We start from the raw sequence: 18,703 nt of genomic DNA, 5'->3' as shown, positions 1-18,703 counted from the left end.
CTCCGGCCCCTTCCCCTCAGCTCGCCCCCAGCACCCCGCACGAGCCGCTGTCCCCTTGGGGTTCCTCTTCACCTCCTGCCAGTCCAGCACAACCTGTCGCTCTCCCAAGGGGGATCCCATAAACTTAGGCGCATCCGGAGTCTACATTTAGATTCCGGGTACGAGGCGCGGCGTGGGGGGAGGGGAGAGAGGGCATGACGTCCAGGGCCGGGGACACCCAGGCACACGGTGATGCGGCGTGCAGGGCTGGAAGTGGGCCTTCTGCGGGTGAAGGCCAAGACCTGGGGCCCCCCTGCAAGTAGGGGAGCGGCCGGGAAGGCCGTGGGCGCGGCGCCTTTAAGGCCCTGCCGCCCGGTCAGGTGACCGGGCCGTTGCCGGGCAACGGGACGCCGCGCCGGGGCCCGCGCTCTCCCCCTGCGGCCGAGAGGTCGGGCTCATGGCCGGAGCGAACCCTGGAGAGTGCGAGTGCGTGGAGGCTGCGGAGCCCCCGGCCCCGGAGCTCCCGACTCCGGAGCCTCCGGGCCCCGCCGCCCCGCAGAGAACCAGCGACTACTACCGCATAGACAGGGATCTGCCGGCCAGGTTCAACAACCCGGCGTGGTTCCGGGGCTACGGGTGAGGACGGAGTCAGGGGCCACCTGGCATGCGGGGCTGGGCCCGCCCCTAGGCCGGCACGCACGAGTCCGCAGCCTGCCCTCGCGCCCGAGTCAGAGGGCTGGTCAGCCGTTACCACCAAATGAGCAGAAAGTGCTCCGCAAGCAGGCGCCAGGGGCCTGCAGTCAGCGCAGGGGGGTCGGGGTGGCCGGGTGAGTCCTATCTCTCTAGGCTGGGAGGAGCCTCCACCTGCACCCTGGGACGCTGGTAAGCCCCTGCCCTCCCTCACCTAGTCTCCCCTGCAATCCTGTGGACTAGGGGCTATTTTCCTGTCTCAGGACAGACGCTGGGGTGTAGGAGGCATAAGGCAGAGATGATGTCTGAACCACAGTCACTCAGCTCAGCTCTGGGTCAGCATCAGAGATGGCAGGCCTGTTTTCTCCCAGAGGCTCAGGAGTGGAGGACCCCGCCTCCTCAGCAAGGGACAGCAGGTGCCAAGACCTGCCAGGGCTGAGGGCTGCTTTAGCCAGCCCCCTTTAGGGCTTTGGCCTGCCTTGGGAAGGGGCAAGGGCAGAGGGGAGCAGCGGAGGCAGGGAGGCTGAGCCTGCCTCCCACGGGAGCCCGAGCCTGCCTCCCACGGGAGCCCACGTTCACCGCCGCCTGGGGCATTCCCAGCAGAGCTCCATCAACCACGTATTTTAAGGCTGTAGCTTGGGCAGAATTAGAATAAATGAATGGAGAACAGAGTGTGTTTCTCATCGGCCAGGACCAAAGAGGCTGTCTCCGTGTCCAGGACCAGTAACCAGGCTTACGGGAGCAGGGCCCCCAGCGTGCACGAGATGCCGGTAAGTGGGAAGCACGTGTGTCCGGGGGGCATCTCGAGGGGGAGGCTCCCACCCCTGATTTCTCCAAAGGGGCAACACATCGTGGGGGGCGGTACGGAGGGGCCCAAAGTCCCAACATCACAAAGGGGCCCCTCAAATCCTTTTGAAATAGGGCAGGGTGGAAATGAATGACCAAGTGAATTTAGCAAATGCGGTGTTGTAAGGGTGAAAAAGGCGCATAAAGGCTAGCTCAAGGCGTCCCCAAAGACTGGCCCCTTGCACACAGACACCATCGCCTCTGGCACCTTAAGGCAGTAAATTTTGGGGCAAATGAGTGATCATCTGCTTTCTTTCTGTAATAATACCCGATTTTAATTAACTTGTGGCCTTAAGAGGCAGTACTGGCCAAAATCACAGGCTGCAACAGGACAAGGCATATTGGTGGATCTGGGGAACCCCTTCCCCCTTTTAGAGATTGGCTTTGCAGTCTGGAGGTCTAGAACCGCCTTCTAAAACTCCCCTGAAGCCCCTCCTGCGCGAAGGTGAGGGGCCAGATGGACCAGCGTAAGCATCCCCAGGCCAGCAGGGCCACCTGTTTTGGGTGACAGTGTGGGTTTTTTCTCCAAAATAGTCATCCTTTTAAAAGATCTGGGTAAATTGCTTATTTACACGTTTTACATGGGGGATAGAGCTCTTGGGAGATTACTTGTCTAGAAAGTTTCCAGAGGGGCACCTGGATGGCTCAGTCCGTTAAGTGTCTGGCTTCGGCTCAGATCATCATCTCCCGATTCGTGAGTTTGAGCCCTGCTTTGGGCTCTGTGCCAACAGCTCTTGGATTCTGTGTCTCCCTCTCTCTCTGGCCCTGCTGCTCTCGCTCTCTCTTAAAAATAAATAAACACTGAAAAAAAAATTAAAAAACAAACGATACCGCGAGGAAACTGTTCTCTGCCATACTGTAACGGTCATTATACATTTGTCAAAACCCACTGGGCCGTAGAACACAAAAAGGGAACCCTGATGAACTGAACGCTGTGGTCTTAAGTTACCGTACCGTGTGGACGTGGCGACATCGGCTCAGCTGTAAGGAATGTGGCCAGGGATGCTCAGGGGCGGCCGTCTGTGCCCTGGAAGGGGACGTGACATGTATGTGGAAACTCCGTGCACCACACTCAGTGTTTCTGTAGCCCACAGACCGTCCTAGGAAAAGCCAGTCTGTTAAAAACATGCACTGAAGCCATTTCTCCTTGTACCTCTTTCCTGCCAAGGAGACAGAGAAGCCAGTGGTCTTGATAGGAGGCTCACCCGCCCAGGGTGAGAGATGTGGCAGAGCTCGGGCCCGGGCATCCCAGGGTCACCGGATGCTGCCATGCTGCTGGACTACCCCCACCCTAGCCCTGCACACACGCCTGGGCTTGTCTGTGTGTGTGCCTTGCCGCACCCTCACCTCACTAGGGCAGCACCTCCCCGCACCCCTGCACTGGTGGGGCGTGGGCATCAGGAGTGTGTCACAGCCTACGGGGGATTCGCATACACACTCAGGGCTGAAACCCCTGGGTGCTGAGTTTGTCTCTTCTCTACAGAAGAAGAATCTGATGTTCAGAGAGGTCCAGATTCGTGTCAGGTGGCACGGTTGGTCCGAGCAGAACTGGGGTTGCTTGGGGCCAGGTGTGGCCGTGCTATGCCCAAGTGGCCCGTAAGCGGTCCTTCAGTCCGTGTACAGCGAGTGGAGGCACCATATTAGTAACTGTTCCCAGACATCATGTATAAATTGGGATGGTCTGGGGGCTCCTGGGTGGCTCTCCTTGGTTAAGCGTCCGACTCTTGATTTCAGCTCAGGCCATGATCTCCTGGTTCATGGGATGGAGCCTCATGTGGGGCTCTGTGCTGACAGCGTGGAGCCTGCTTGAGATTCTCTCCCTCTCTCTGCAGCCTCCTGAGCATGTACTCTCCCTCTTTCTCTCAAAATAAATCAATAACATTTTTTTAAAAAAGTAAATTGGAATGGCCTGGGCCATCCTGCCCACCAAGACTTCTCTGGTTCTTAGGAGTGGAGATGCCATTTTCTACAAATTCTTACTTTTCTCCCAGAAAGGCCTGATGACTGGCTGACATCCCATTAATTGTTGTGTCCTTTTTCACTTCCAGAAAGTATTTTATCCAAATTCAGATAAATTTTCCAGACAACTTGCAGCTGGTGGAATGTTCCGGAACAATACTTTGAATGTCTGTGTGGAGAAGAGCGTTGTGACGGGTCCTGACAACTACATCACCTCCTATGACCGGTTCAACTTCCACCCCAGCTACAACGTCCACAAGCCCTCCATCTGTGACTGAGAGGTCGGGGGTCTCCTGATGGCAGCAGTGGCGGCCTGAAGTATTGCCCTCACTCTCCCATAATTTGCCCAGCTGTGAACGTGCAGACCTCACTGCTTTCCCTGAAAATGTTCTCTCTTTACATTAGAAAAACATGCGGACAGGGCAGTACTGTGCTACGTTTTATGTGCTGTTTTACTTCTGCGGCGGGAAAGATGTTAATGGCTTGACTTTCCATTAAAAACGTTGCTGTATCCTGAATTTCTGACTCACCTGTAATCAGGGGACAGGACCTGGGACCCAAGTCTTGGCCTGACACTAGGAAGGCTTGGGTAACCTCCACCCCTGTCCCCTATCCCCATATCTTTATTGGAGCCGATTTATACCCCAGACACATCCCCGAGGGAGTTTCCTGTTCTAAAGCGCCCTGGCGGAAATGGGGAGGGCCCCTGCCTGGGCCAAGGACAGGGGTCAAGGGGGAAGGGCAGGAACGCAGCCCCTGACGCGTGCTGGCGTGGAGTCCCCGGGAACGTACTCCTGGCCGGTGCCTTGCGCGGTTGGAAGGGGTGATGTGTCCCTGGGACTTCTCCTTGTGTTCATTTCCAGTGTGCAGTAAAACGTTGGAAAAAAAACAAAACAAAACCCCAGCAGGTAGAGAATAACACATTTTCCAGGTGCAGTAGTAATGATATTACGTGCACTTTGATTTCTCTGTAGTCCTCGATCGACTGATGTTTGCTAGGACGCAGACGGTCCTCAATGAGAAGAATTTTTCTGTGCCAGTGCGTATCATTCACACACAGATTCCCCCCCACCCCACTTCCTGTATGGGAGCAGGACGTGCCCATCACAGGAAATCCAGAAGGCACCGGCTCAAGACAGAAGTCAAGGTCATGTTCCACGGATGCTATCTCCTCTACGAAAACTGTGGTCCCATCAGAGTGGGGAGGGATGAAATGCCATGACTGGTTATTTCTTCATTAAAACCTCTTTATTATTAATACAAAAAATAAACATTTTGGCAACACTCTTAATGTCCCATTTGGAATGGAAGTGATTTCCAGAGAAAATCAATAATCTTAATAAAAAGATGCAAAGCTGAGTCTGAACCCAGGGTCTAGGCCTTATGTTTCTTAGTCCCCAAACCAGAGGGCTCTCCGGGGTCAGACTGAAAATTAGTTTTTACAACCTTCGCTAAAAATACCCAAATCCCGAGAATGCTGCTGTGTTTAGCATGTGTTGAAATAAGCACAAGAAAAAGAATGCCTTTTTAACCAAGTTTCTACACTCACCGGAAAGAATGAACTCCTCCCTCAGTAGCCATGAAAAGCAGGTTGGGGACTCCGGGGAAGGACAGAGTTACTGGACAAAATAACTCACCAGCGTGGCTGGTGAGTGCCACGCTCAGAGAGGCCGGCCCTACGGCTGGCTGGGGGTGCCACGCGAGCCAACATCACCAGACCAAATCTGCCAGCCGGCTTGGGCATCCTAACAGGTGCTGGGGGCTGTGACGCGTCATAGCCGATAAAGTGCCCTCTCCGTGAGAGCCGCTAGTGAGGTAAAGCTAGACTCTACGTGCATTATAAATAGAATAAATGTCTGGGAAGATGAAAACCGGAAATAACTTTGCTAGAACCTATATGCCCATCTTCCCGAAAGCCCGGGAGCGTCTCCAGCTCAGGCTCCTGGCGCCCTCGCCCTGGCGCGCACCTGTCTGCTGGCTTGGGTTCTCGGAGGACCTTGACATCACCACCTGCGGTGAGTCCCAGGCCTGCCCCAGGCCGGAGCCCGCCTTGGGTGCGTCTGGGGAGGCGCGGCCGCTGGCAAGGGCCCCCGCAGCCCTGCCCTGACTCTGCACACAAGTCATACAGGAACCCCGATGCCTAGAAACGTCCCTTCTGGCACATTTTCCACCAGGAATCTTCATGTGTTGGGCGGAGAGAACAGTGTTTAGATGGCCAGTCTCATGGAAGGCTGCGGGGCCGCGTGCGGGCTGGGTGGCTGAGTGGCGGTTAGGACCCCCCACCCCCCATCACTCCCTGGCTGCGATCCTGACTCCTCCCAAAGTCCTCACTCCGAGCCACAACACTTAGAGAAGAGGCGAGCACGGCATTTCCAGACCTTGACGTCAGGAAAGCCTGTCTTCACTCACGAGGAGGCTTGGCCGAGTCGGGCTGTTCCCTTCTGCCACGAGACACAACACAGAGAAATGCAGAGAAACATGCAACACAGGCTTTTGCTGGGTCAGCACTCGGTTTGGCTGCTGGGTGGGGTGAAGGGCGGCAGCTTCCCACACTGAACACACATTTCCACATTTGTCAGTAACTCGTCTTTCAGGTACAGTCCATGAGAATACGTGGTTTCACACACACAGGAAATGGGTCCATGCTGGGGGGAAAATGTGTCCGGAGCACAGAAGAGCAGAACCCCCCCAAGATTCTGCAAACAACAAACTATTTCCCGATTCCCGGTCAGCCTCGCCTCGAGCAAACCTGGTTGTGGCTTGCAGAGTGGGTGCCAGGTCCCTTAAACAGCCCCTGAAATTAATTTTGAGGGCGGTGGGGGCGGTGATCGAGGTGGCAATACTTTTCATGATTTTAAATGAGCAGACAAGGTGCTAGAACTTAAAGTTCGGGCCTGATTTTCCGAAGCGAGTGTGTCTCAGCTCCGGACACTGGCTGAGATTTCAGATGCTGCAGCTCGAAGGGAAGGAGCGAGCCTTCTCCAGGAGATGTGGGGGGTGGGGGGGGGGCTCACAGCCTAATCCCCAGGTCCCCCTTCCAACTGTGCCCATTCTTTCCAGGAAGTACCCTGGAGTACTTGACACCACTTAAAAGCAAGCCTCTCTCCTTCTTCGTGTTAAATGAATGAACCTTTGACCCCCAGCACACAGACTTCTCCTTCCCTGGGAAGTGAGGCTGATTTGAGCACACGCAGTCCCCGCGCACATGGTCCCCGCACACACACAGGTGGATGCACCTGAGGCACCCGTGCAGCAAGTCCCAGGACGCTGCTGTTTGCGGCTGTGGCGTCAGGTCCCACTCACTCACCCCACCACGGTCCCCTTCCCAGAGAGGGTGCCGGGGAACCTCTGGCCTGGGCCCCAGCATGCCCCAGAGCTGGCCTAGGGCGTGGGGTCCCTGGGAGGGCTTGTGCCTGGTGTGTGTGAAAACAAGACATGTGTGAGCAGCGGTACCCCAGGCAGAGTGGGGGTCAGCGTCGCAGAGGCCGCGGGGACCCGGGAGGCAGGAAGGAGGCATGTGCGAGGCGAGCCGGGCCTGGGGGAGGCGGTGAGCCGCAGAGGCAAGGGGTGCTCAGGACTGAGGACACGGTGGGTCCTCGGGTCCCCACCCTGCCCCACAGAGGCCGCTCCAGGGAAGGCAAGCCGCTTCAGTGGGTTCATGAGCAGTGCTTCATTTATTTGCATTAAAAAAAAAATCCAGTTCTTATATACAAAACAAGCTGATTTCTGTTTCCAAGTGTTAAACGCACTTCTTAAAAATTAAATAAAATTTATGGGGCGCCTGGGTGGCTTAGTCNGGGTGCGGAGGGGCCACCGCTAGAAACCTCACAGGCGCGTCTGAAGACGAGGTTCAGCTGCCACGGGAGCCTTGCTCCAGGCCTGTCACAGCTGAGTGCGACTCGGGCCCACAGACAAAAGTCTGCTGGGCAGACGTATGTCGACGTCGTGATGGCTGAGTGTCCACCCCTCCTGTCTCCCTCGCAAGGAGCAGAAGGCAAGAGAAAGCCACACAATTCCCTCCTTTGCAAGGCGCCCATGGCTTGTGGCTCAGCTCAACCCCCCACCCACACCCCCAGGCCCGGGCCCCGCCCACAGGCGCGCAGGAAACCACCCATCTTGCCTTGCAAGGCAGGCCCTTGGGAAGCACCTGCTGAGTCCTGGGAGCTCACCCAGATGAGGCCCGTCCCCGGAGGGCCCTGGGCTCTCGAGGCGTCTGGGTACCAGAGCAAGGACAGCGGCCCTGGCCCTGTGTATTGCCTCGTGCCGATCGAGAGGAGGACATTCATAACGCACCGGCGTGTTACCTTCCGGAACTGTGACTCACAAGGAGGAACAGGGGCTCTTGTACAAAAAGAGCTTTATTATTGGGCTGTCAGAACCACAAAGGAATTGAACGGGGCTGGACGTTAAACAACAGTCTCAGGCGCGGCCTCCGTGCCATGTCCACATGCAACAGGGGACGGCCAGTCCTGCTCGCTGGCCTTTGTGCTTTGAAATGTTCTCCAGTGGAGGCTGCGACTGCAGCGTTCAGAGGACTCGCCCTGGCTTCGCGGGACCGGGGCCCTTTGTGTCACAAGTGGTGTCCGGGAGCTTCCAGACAGAGGCCCCTGGGGCCGTTTCCGTGATGCTCGGGTGGGCGTCTGCTGCTGCTTTCCCAGGCACAGCCAGACCCTCCCAGCAGCCAGACTGCCCGTCAGGGTCACCTGAGCCCTGGCTGTGATGGCGAAGCCGAGCGTCCGCTACTCTAAGACTCGCACGCAGACCAGAGAGAGCTGCAGTTAGGAATGCCCTATGAAATCGAACAGCAGTATTTTCCAAAAATATTTTTTACAGTGCTTTAAATAATTTACAAAAAAGATACAAAATCCTATCTTCCAGGACACATCTGGCAAATAACACCATCGCACCCATCGGTGTTCGTACGTGCAGGGCTGTGCTAAGGGGCTTCCGGTGTCTGTTCCAGGCTTGCGAGCAGCGTGCGCACACGCTCCCCACCGAGGACAGAGCCAGCAAGTGTCCTCAGGGCTGGAGGACTTTGCCCTTGGCCACCGGGCCGCCGCCCTCCTCCACGGACGTGTCGCTGAGCTCGCTCGAGTCACTGCCCGTGGCCTCCTGGGCCTCGTCACCTCCACCGAGGGCCCTGCGCCTGTACCTCAGGTCCAAAATGTCATCCCCCGAGCCCGAGTTCCTCCTAGTGTGCAGGGTGCACGCTGCCGGTGACTTCCGGCTGGGCCAGCATCCGCCTTCCTTTTTGGGGAGCAGGTACGAGCTTCCAAACACGGGACTGTGGCCAGCTGGCGTCTCTCTGAAGGCCGAGAAGGACGGGCCCTGCAGCGGCAGACCCAGGGGTGGACTGAAGACGCCGGCCTGCTTGCCCCCCCAGGACACGCTCTTTCCAAAGTGGAATAACTGGGTGGACAGCAGAGAGGAGAAGCCCGCGAAGGGCAGGCCTTTCTTGGGGTCCTGGCCCTCGGGGCCCTGGTCTCTCGGGCCCCCGAAGCCCCCTCTCCACACGGCCTCTCTGCCTTCTGGGCTCAGCGCCCACGCACTCTGCAGCCGACTCTGGTGGGTGAAGTCGGCCCACGGGAGGGCGAAGCCGGGGTGGGGGTCCCCTAGCCCATTGGTCCCCGGCTTCCGAGTCCGTGGGCTCCGGCCCCGTGTGGTCACGGCAAAGGCCGCACCGGGGCCTTCTGTCCGGATGCCAGCTTCGACACGAGTGGGCAGCGGGCCAGGATCATGGTCTGTGGCACCCTCGGCCCCTCGCGGGCTCTGCTCTCTGTGAGTGCAAACAAGTCTCCGATTGGCCGCAGACCCTCTGGCAGACAGGGCCCCGGCAGTGCTGGCGCGCCTGGCCAGGGCCACTGCAGGGCAGGCCTGCTCCGCCTGGGGGCCGCTCCTCCTGCCCGGGAGGGAGGCCCTCCCTGCGGCCCCAGGGCCTCCGGCCGGCTGCGGGCCACCCCTGCCCCGCTGGCTCTGTGCGCACACATCGGGCTGAAGGGCCAGGGCGGGTGCAGGCACCTTCCGGCATGGCAGCTGAGGCCTGGGCATGCTCCGTGCCCCCGGGGCGGCGGGGGCCCCTCCTGGGGCTTCTGAACCACTCCCAGACTCCTTGGCCTTTTCGGCCAAAAACTTTCTAATCTCCAGCTCGATGCTGTCATCACTGTCCACGGAACTGCTGTCATCAGGCGGGGGCCCCGGGCTGCGGCCTGCTGCACCTTGAAGTTCACAGGCTGCTGTTTCTCCGCAGAACGGATTCCCCTCAGAGGCTTTTGTCCTTAGCTGGAAGACCGGGGGCGCCTCCAGGGCCCCCGTGGCGTCTGCCTGCGTCCTCTCCGCTTCTCTGCAGAAGACGCTCAAAGGCTTTGTGCCCAGCTTCCCCCTGCTGTCTGTTTTGGACTTGGAGAAGCAACTCTTCAACAGATGAGGGCTTCTGTCTTTCCAGTCTTTCTGGAAGCCACCCAGTTTATCCAAGAACTGGGTCTCGGTGGTGCTGAACCTGACCTTCCTCTTGCACGTGGCCCTGGGGTCCTTCCACCTCCTCTTGAGCCTGCGCCTGGACCGCAGCAGGTCCTTGATGGCCGTGTCCAGGTCCTCGTCACTGTCCAGCGAGCTGCTCTTGTCCTCTGAGCTCCCCTTCCCACCGGTGCTCCTCTCCGCGGCCTCCTTCCTGTGGCCGGGCCACATGCCGCCCCTCATGTCCGGGCCACCGTGCTGGTCGCCCAGCTCAAGCGGCCTGCAGGAGAGGGGCTGGCCCCTGGTCTCGCCCTCCATCCTTGGGGCCTGGCTGGGCTGTGTGGTCCCGGCGCCGTGGTCTGCAGCCTGGCCACCCTCCTGCGCCACCTCTCTTGTTCTCTTGGGCGTGGACGGCCGCACAGCGTTGCTGCCTCCTCTGCGTTTCCTTCTGCAGCTCAGCGACAGGCCCAGCGTTTTGGACACTGGGACCCCAGGGCCCAGCGGTGGCGGTGGGCTCCGTGCAGACTGTGGGTGGCTCTCTGCTGTGGCCAGCCAACCCCCCGACTGAGCCTTCAGAGCCAGGAACGTCCGGATCTCCTGCTCGATGCTGTCGTTGCTGTCCACGGAGCTGCTGTCCCCGTCGGAGCGGGCGGGCAGGGCCAGGGGGCAGGGGAGCGGGCTGGCAGGCGGCGGGCTCCCGCTGCCCGCGACGGGCGCTGGCAAGATCGTCTTGGAAATGTCCAGGATCGCTTCCGCGCACATCAGCTCGGCGGATGTTTCTGCCCGGCATGGTGGCCGTTCCACATGCTCATCTTCCGCGCCCCTGGGTTCCCTAGGTGGCTTGGAGGGGAGGTCGGGGTCAGGGCCACCTGGGTCGAGGTCCGTGGCCTTCGGGGCCATCAGCTTCTTTCTGCTTGGTGTTCTCCGGGGCGTTTCAGGCAAGGCACCTTTAGTGGAGTGGCTCGTGCTGCGGGTGGGAGGCTCGGGCCCCTTCCCCTCCGCGGGGGGCGTTCTCTGTGGTGGGTCTCCGCTCGCCTCCTTCCTCTTCTCCAGCTGGTACAGCTGGATGGCCTCCTCGATGCCGTCGTCACTGCTGGAGCCAGACGCCTCGGGCACCAGGGCTGCGTTCTTGGCTCGCTTCGCCCTCCTCCCGGGGCCGGCGCTCCTCCTGACGGCACCTTTACTCTGGGCTGCTTCTGCAGGCTGGCTGGCGGAGGCAGTGGCGGTGGCTGGCTTCACGCCATCCGGGCGCTCTGGCTCCGCAGCAGCCTTAGACCGGAGGCCTCGGGGCCGCGTGCTTACCTTCGACAGCCTGGGGGGTTTCCGGAAGACAAAATCTCTGCAGGCTCCGGTCACATCCTGTCGATGATGCGCCTTGACCGTTGGCTCTTTGCCAGATCTAAAGGCCGACCTGGCGGAATTATCGCCGGGGTCTGGCTTTCCGTCCACGGAAACATCACCCCTTGGGGTCTCGTGCTGTCTCTTCTCGTTCAGAAACTGCTCTATCTCAGCCTGGATGCTCTGCTCGAAGGAGTCGTCACTGCTGACGCTCACCGGGGAGGCAGAGCCCTGGTCCTGGCCGGCTCGCACGCGGCCGCCAGGGGCGCCTCCTGAGCTGGGTGCAGGCTTCGGGGGACACACGGCAGTCGGGGCGCTGCTCCGAGGAACCTCTGGTCTGCACCGCCGGCCCCCGTCCGTGGCCCCAGGCGGCTGGGCGGCCCCGCTCTTGGCCTTGAGGTACTCCTGGATTGCCTCTTCGATGTCCCGGTCCACGGAATCGTCACTGTCCGAATCCAGCACCAGGGGCCCAAAGTCTGCAGCATCCTCCTCCTGGGAGGGGACAAAATCGGCGGCAAGCCCGCAAGCGGCAAACGCGGGGTTGGCGGCCAGCCTGGCGTCCCGGCCTTTCTCTGCCCTCTGGCTTCTCTGCAGGGCAAGCTCATCGCTCATGCCCAGAGCAGCCTCGTCGCCCTGCAGCGCGCCGATGACCATCTGCACCCGGGCCCTCACTGAAGCCCGTGAGACGCCCTCGTGCGGCTCTGAGAAGCACCCGGGAAACCTAAAGCCCGGCGTGCCAAAGGCCTCCCATTTTGACTGGAGAGCAACCACAGGAGGGGTGTTCATGAGAAACATTCTAGCAGACAGGGAGGGACGTGCTTTATTTCTCTGCCCGTTTCACATCCTGGGAGGAAAGAGGGGGTACCGGAACTCTGTCGGCGCACGCTGCCACGGAGAAACAGCATGCCAGGCCAGAGTCCAGAGAGCCGGCTCAGGAGCCGGCGTCGGGCGAGCCGGGGACGCCGGGCAGGTCACTCATCCTGGCCTCTGTCTGCGCAGCTGCAGTGCGGGGGCAGGTAAGGACCGGCTCCCGAGCCATGGGCGCCGGGCTCACGCAGAGGCAGCGCACGCGTCTCTTCCCCGTCCGTGCTCCTACCTCGGCCTGCCGTCTTCTCGCGAGGGAAGCGAGCTTTTATTTACCGCGAGGGCTGTCAACAGGTGCCACCGGGATCACGCCACAGGTGCGCGTGCGCTTCTCCACAGGTTAAAAAGAGTGACTGTGGATCCAAGCTTAATGCGACTTCGCGGACAGTTTCCTCCTTGATGTGAGAAACAAGCTCCTGAAATAAAAAGTTACGGGCCATGAGCAATTAAAAAACGAATTCCCCAGACAGTCTTTAAAGAGTCATTTATCCTAAGGCCTTTTTGTTTCAAAACTGCCAGGCAGTCTTATAGGCTAGTGTCATCACTTTTTGCTAATCAGCAGAGCTGTCCCACACTGTCACGCGCGCTCTCTCATCCTGCGTGGCTACTCCGGGTCCCGCATCTTGGACAGAAGGTGGCTGCATCGGTGGAACTGCTGGGCTGGTCCTGGGAACAGTTCGAAAGGCCTGTTCGCAAACAGCCCTTCCGCTAAAGGTCAGGGACCACCACTGCAGAGGGGGACACGATGGACACTGTAAGGAGTCGCTTGGAAAATACAAAACACGTCCCATACCTGGTAATTCCGAACCTGTTTTTCTGATCTCTGATTTCTGATCCCCCCACCCCCACCCCCATTGGAATGGAAAACAGCCATGATGCGAGACAGCCTTGTAGTACTGACTGGAGCAGGGAAACGGAGTTCCACCCCAGGACAGTGCCAGGCATGGCCGTCACCGCCCTTGACCCCCAGTGGACACTGGCCTGTGCATCTGCTTTGCTTTCAACACGGACCCTTCTCTACCAGGAGCCTCCGTCCTGATGAGCACCTCTCTTCTATTTACACACCACAGTCCTTTCCAAGAAAAGCGTGGCCAGCAACCTGGGCACAGACTTGCCCAAACACGTGCAACCAGCAATTAACCAGAGAGCACGAGAGGTTTGGAAGGAGGCCGTCCGCTATCACGGGTTCATGCCCCCAAAGCGAAACTATAACGTAAAGGCATTTATTGTAATCATTTGACATTCCCAAGGCCAGGTTCAGTGCGATGACACCCAATGTTTCAAAGCATTTCAAGAATTAGGTCTTTCTCCCCCTTTCCCCATTCCGTTCCCTTACCCACTTTTAAAATAGACTTTTGACTGCCACAGGGTAAAGAAAATCAGAAACATCTAATTCAGAGGCTGAAACTTCAACTAGTAAAGATTTTATTTATTTATTTATGTAAAGAAAGAAAGAGCATTAATTTAAATTGAATTTTGGAAAAACTTAACCCTGAGACCAAAGACAGTTAATCACAGCGAATTCACAACTATCCTGGGCCTCAGATCTGCTACTGGAGGAAGTAGAATTATCCACCAGTTCTCAGGCCCTGGCAGCCCACTGCAGCCCCGAATCTCTTCTGTAACACCCGCATGGAAGGCTCCCGGGGTCACAGGGCAGTGGGGACCACAGGGGTGGGGAGACGGCCTGTGCCCACCTTGCAGTGGGGATTATTTGAGCTGCCTCAGCAAAATGACAGAGATCATGAGGTGTTCGCATCAGCCTTGGACTGTGAAGAGTCTATATCGAGACCGTTACCTCCGTAAGCAGCAATACAATTTTTAGATGCGGGCGCAGCAATGAACCCAAAGGCACTGGGCTGCAGTGATTTCTACACCAGGTTGCAAAGTTGGGGGAAGGACAGACACTGCTCTCTGCTGACTGTGTTCACCGTGTTCCCATGGCTGCAGGGCTGCTGAGAGCTTAGACTCCCAGTGAGGAGGATTCTGAACTGTCAAGTCACCTAGTGCAAGAATGAGGTAAAAAATTCACAGGGAATCTCCAGCGACAGCTTGTGGCTTTAAAATAATCAACTACATAAGATGAATCATTCTAAAAACTCCCTAAAACTATACTTGGAGAGAACTGTGAGCTGAAGCGAGGGGCTCAGGCTTTGTCAAATAGCCACCCCGTCTACCAAGAACCCCAAACCAGGCCTGGCGGGGGCCCCGTGGGGACACCCAGCCCTGCACCCCAAAGCCACGCAGTGCCAGGGCTGAAAGAGGGGTGGGGGGACACAGGCATCTCAGACGGGTGGGGAGGTGGGGCGGGGGATGTGTGGTGGGACAGACCTGGCTTATCACCTGAACAGTCCGGCTCCTTGCACCAAGTGCCCCCAAGCACATTCTCGGCTCACCAAATGTGGTTCAGCTCCCGTCCTTCCCCCTCAGGTGGCAGCTTCCCCCCTGGGGTAGGGAGTTGAGGGTCAGGGTACCAGGCCCAGAAGGAGGGCCTGGGGGGACCCCAGGTGGGCGTGGGCCTGCCAGGAGAGAAGGCTCCACAGGGTCGCCACGACCTCTTCCCCCGCGAGGCTGCCGGGCCACCGCCTGTGTCTGGGGGCGCAGCGGCTGAGACCCTCCCGGGGGGACCCCGGCACTCTCACCCCCAGCCCGGGGAAGCTCTCGGCCAGGCGAGCGCGGGCACCTCCCGCGGGGCGGGNCGCGCGCGCCCCGGGGCCGCGGCGGAGCCTGACCTCCGGCCGCCGAGCCCCGGGGCCCCCAGCCCGCCTGCTTCCTCTCCAGGAAAAGCCGCCCCGGCCGCCAGCTGCCTGTGCCTGTAGTTTGGGCCGTGGCTGCGCCGTCCGCCCTTGCTCCTTCACCCCAACTAACAGGTCAGGAACCCCAGGAGGCTGAGCATAGGCACGTACCCCGCTAGGGAGAAGAGGCAGGTAGGAGCCCGCCAGGCACGCGTGGCTCGGCNCAATTACCGTTTGTGTGTGCATCCCACTGGCCTTCTTGCCTCTGGGGGGCGCACCGGGGCTCCTTTTCTGTCCAGTAAGTTCCCGGGGGTTGACAGGATGGAAACCAGAGGCTTTTTCTGACAGGGAAGAAGAAGGGGGGCCATTTCTAGTCTTTCCAGTCTGGGGAACTTGGGGGCCAAGTGTCAAGAAACCCATTAAAACATTGTTTAATGCTTCAGTGAGTTGTTTTCGTAAACAGTTTTTTCATTGTAACAGTAATACTCATTCGGTAGGAAGAGTGTTGGGAAAATGTATCTAACTAATAAGCTAACCACCCAGAGGTTTGGAATATGACTACTTTGGAATGTTTCTTCATGGTTTTTATTTATTTATTTTTGAGAGAGAGAGAGGCAGATGGAGAGAGAGACGGAGAATCCCAAGCAGGCTCTGCACTGTCAGCACAGAGCCCGATGCGGGGCTTGAACCCACAAACTGGGAGATCGTGACCTCAGCCGAAATCAAGGGTCTGATGCTTACCCGACTGAGCCACCCAGGCTCCCCTCTTCATGGCTTTTAAATAAGTGCCGTGATGAACATCTTTGGTGATAGGGTGGCTCCCCACCCCTTATCCGTGGGGAGTCTGTTCTAAGACCCAGGGGTCGCCTGAAATCAGGGTTGGTACTGATCCCTGCACAGACTGTGTTTTCTCCTCTACGTACGTACCCGTGACCAGTTTAACGTACAAGTTGGCACAGAAAGAGAGTAACAACAATAACTAATAATAAAATAGAATGACGGAAGCAATATACTGTAATAAAGTCACGGGGCCTCTCTGTCAAAACCTCTTCCTGCCCTGTGCCTGCCCTTCTTGTGATGTTATCAGAGGATTAGACGAAGGAGGTGAGTGGCACCGGCGTGTGGCGCAGCAGGGGGCTGCTGGTGACCTGAGGATCCGTCAGAAGGAGGGTCATCTGCTTCTGGATCCTGGGGGTAAGTCTGGACCACGGGGTGACTGAGCTGGGGGGCTGCTGTGTGTCCTAGGAAGTGGCCTGAGTATTCCCTCTGGGTGGTTTCCCAGGACAGACACTGCCGGGCTGGGACATAGACTACCTCAAGATGCCCTCTCGAGGCGACGACTGGTGCCATGTCCCCCACCGGGGGTGGATGGCCCTCCGTCTCCTGCTGGCTGCTGGCCACTCTGCACATGCCATTTCCTCTCGGGCAGTCTTGGGGAACAGGCCTTTTGTGGGTTTAATTTTAATTTCTTTGCTGACAATGTTGAACATCTTTTGATGTTGTTATTGGCCATTTAGAACGTTGCCTGTGCGTGTTCTTGTGCATTTTTGTTTTCCTCTTGAGCTGTGTGTCTCTTATTCTTATTCCTATTCTGTCTCTTATTCTTGAGCTCTTTTACAGTAAGGGTTTTAGCCCATGTGTCCCCTGCGCTAGCGTGCATCACATCGAGTTTTCAATTTGTCTTTTTACCTTTGAAATGCACATTTTGGTTGTGATGCACAGATTTTAAATGTGTGTGCAGCCAAATCTACCACTTCCTGACACGGGTTCTGGCTTTGGGATGAGCCTAGGGGAGCTCTTACCACGCTAAGATTTCATAAGTGTTCACCAATTTAATAGCTACATTTCACAATAAGAGAATTATTTACGACGGGGGGGGGCATGACTCAAGGCTTTCTGTGGAAATCAGAAGCTGAAGTGTATGGTGGGGAAGAAGTGGCCTTTGGAGAGGGCGAATACTCTCTGCACTTCTCTCCAAAGGCACAAGCTTCAGGAACATATGGACCTGCACACCCCCCACACAGAGGCGTGCGCACATACACATGCACACACATGCATGCACACACGTGCACACGTGCATGCACATGCATGCTCACACACACGTACACATGTGTGCATGCACACAGTGCTTGCACACACACACACGTTCTTAACTTTGGGAAGCTTAACCTCTTCCACAGTCAGGTCTCCATGGGAGGCGGAGAAGAGAGACGCCTGTTTGTCAGAGCTCCCTGGCCGTGTCGGGGACTCGAGTCATCCCCTAGACAGGCTCCGGGGGTGCTGGTTCGAGGCCTCCAGTATCAGCCCACAGGCTGCCTCCCCCGTGTCCTTGCAATAGCAGCGTCCCCCCCATGCCCCCCCAAGGGAGGAGGGGGTCACTGGCAGCTCTGCTCAGCCCTGGCCCCGCGCTTCCAGAAGGACAGTCAGCAGCTGCGCCGTCCTCTAGGCTGTGGTGGGACAGGGAGAGTGGCGGTGGGACGTCTGGTCAGGCCCTGGGGCCCATGCACGTCACTGCTCTCCTCTGTTCCTCCGTTTGCTCTTCTGCGAAGGGAGCAGGGAATCCCGAGGAAACTTCTTGCTAGTCTCCATACACCTCCGGGGCGATGGCTGGGGACCCCGAGGACCAGAGTCAGTGCTGGTGGAGAAGCCAGGGCCCCTGATTCACATCTGTTTCCCTTTAAAGAGTTAATGATGCTCTCGTAAAGGAACTCGAATGGAAGAAGGCACCTCCCCCATCTCAAGGCCAGTCCCCAGAGGCCCTGGGGTTGCAGGCATGGACCCCCTTGGTGGGGTGTCCCGTGCCCTGTGTGAAATGTAAAATGTGACGGCCCCACGTTGAAACTCTGGCCTGAGGTCAGGCTCCCACAGTCCCTACAGGCGGGTCTCTACAAACACTGTTCTTGGCTCATCAAAGCAAAAGAGGCTCGAAGACCACCAGCAGGGTGGCAGGGAGAGAAGGTGCTCTGCCCTTGCGCCCCCAGAGCGGGTCAAGGGGCCTCTTCCTCCAGGTGATGCCGTACCAGGTGGCTGGATTCAGGCCCACGGGCTGGGGCTGCGGTGGCTGGGGTTCTTCCCGCCCACTGCTGCCACGCTCTTTTCATCTCTAAGTCACATGCAGTGTGGCTTCCACACATGCAGAACTGAGGAGACGTGACGCAGAAGGCGAACGCTCACGTGTGCAGGGGAGGCCGTACGCGCTCCACCCACAGCCCGCCGGGTCCCCGTCCTTGCAAATTCTGTTTCTTCCAAACAACCCTCGAAGTCTTTTACTCACAAATGACTTTCAGTGGCTTCTTTCAATTTTTATTTCTTGGGTGTCGGGTTCTTAGAATGGTCCCGGCATGAATTCTACCCCGTTTCTTAATTACCGTCCCGGAGGCCAGCGTGACTCTAAGCTCGCCTGTTTATGGGGTGACGGCCTACGCGAGGGCACAAGATAGACCTCCTGAGCGGCAATTATTGCCGAGGGCGCTGTGCCTTCTAAGTGGGAGACACAGGTCGCGTCCGATGTAGGCAAGGCAGGCAGTTTCCAGTTCTAGATTCGAGAGAAAAATGATGTTCTCGCTCTGCTTCTTGGCAGAAAATAAAGTGGATGAAGACCTTTACCGGGCGGTGCTGGGAAGTGTTCTGCTGTCCGCTCCTCAGGGGGCCTGCTGGCACCCGGGGGCTCAGGGTCGGGATGGGGTCTCCCCCCGCCCCCACCTCCAGGCAGGGAAAACATACTGAGTAAAGGGGAAAGGGACAAAGGCCGGTAGCAGGCAGACCTCCAATCTGACAAGCTCTGGGACAGGAGGGGAAGGATGTACGGGGGCTCCAGGAGGGGCTCCTGAGGCCGGGCG

The 18,703-nt window shown here is 58.1% G+C and overlaps 3 protein-coding genes across 7 annotated transcripts in view; 1 reads left to right on the top strand and 2 right to left on the bottom strand.

Moving 5' to 3' along the window:
- Nucleotides 1-438, bottom strand: part of MRPS2 (mitochondrial ribosomal protein S2) — a 3,716-nt gene extending 3,278 nt beyond the window's left edge. Inside the window, exon 1 of the mRNA XM_077774623.1 lies at nt 365-438. Within this exon, the coding sequence (XP_077630749.1) occupies nt 365-438 (74 nt within the window). The remainder of the gene's footprint in view (nt 1-364) is intronic.
- PIERCE1 (piercer of microtubule wall 1) lies at nt 394-3,992 on the top strand. Its single transcript, XM_077774643.1, has 3 exons — nt 394-615; nt 1,361-1,439; nt 3,564-3,992. Exons 1-3 carry the CDS (start codon nt 437-439, stop codon nt 3,750-3,752), a joined length of 447 nt encoding a protein of 148 aa, XP_077630769.1. The 5' UTR covers nt 394-436; the 3' UTR covers nt 3,753-3,992.
- Nucleotides 3,993-7,816: 3,824 nt separating this feature from the next.
- Nucleotides 7,817-14,829, bottom strand: PPP1R26 (protein phosphatase 1 regulatory subunit 26). 5 transcript variants are annotated; one of them, XM_077774651.1, is made up of 4 exons: nt 14,772-14,829; nt 14,461-14,574; nt 13,827-14,132; nt 7,817-12,545 (listed from the first exon to the last, which is right to left on the bottom strand). In XM_077774651.1, the coding sequence occupies exon 4, from the start codon at nt 12,058-12,060 to the stop codon at nt 8,494-8,496; it is 3,567 nt and encodes a 1,188-aa protein (XP_077630777.1). In that variant the 5' UTR covers nt 12,061-12,545; nt 13,827-14,132; nt 14,461-14,574; nt 14,772-14,829; the 3' UTR covers nt 7,817-8,493. The 5 variants fall into 5 exon arrangements, with proteins under 5 accessions (XP_077630777.1, XP_077630782.1, XP_077630778.1 ...); XM_077774656.1 differs by having other exon boundaries at nt 7,817-12,264; nt 12,362-12,545; nt 14,461-14,823; XM_077774652.1 differs by having other exon boundaries at nt 14,473-14,823.
- Between the last annotated feature and the right edge of the window lie 3,874 nt (nt 14,830-18,703).

Source organism: Crocuta crocuta, unplaced genomic scaffold, assembly GCF_008692635.1.
Source record: "Crocuta crocuta isolate KB4526 unplaced genomic scaffold, BGI_CrCroc_1.0 scaffold458, whole genome shotgun sequence".
In the NCBI taxonomy this organism is placed as follows: Eukaryota; Metazoa; Chordata; class Mammalia; order Carnivora; family Hyaenidae; genus Crocuta; species Crocuta crocuta.
Note: the sequence above shows the minus strand (reverse complement) of the source record. Positions and strands in the feature narration are given on the sequence as shown.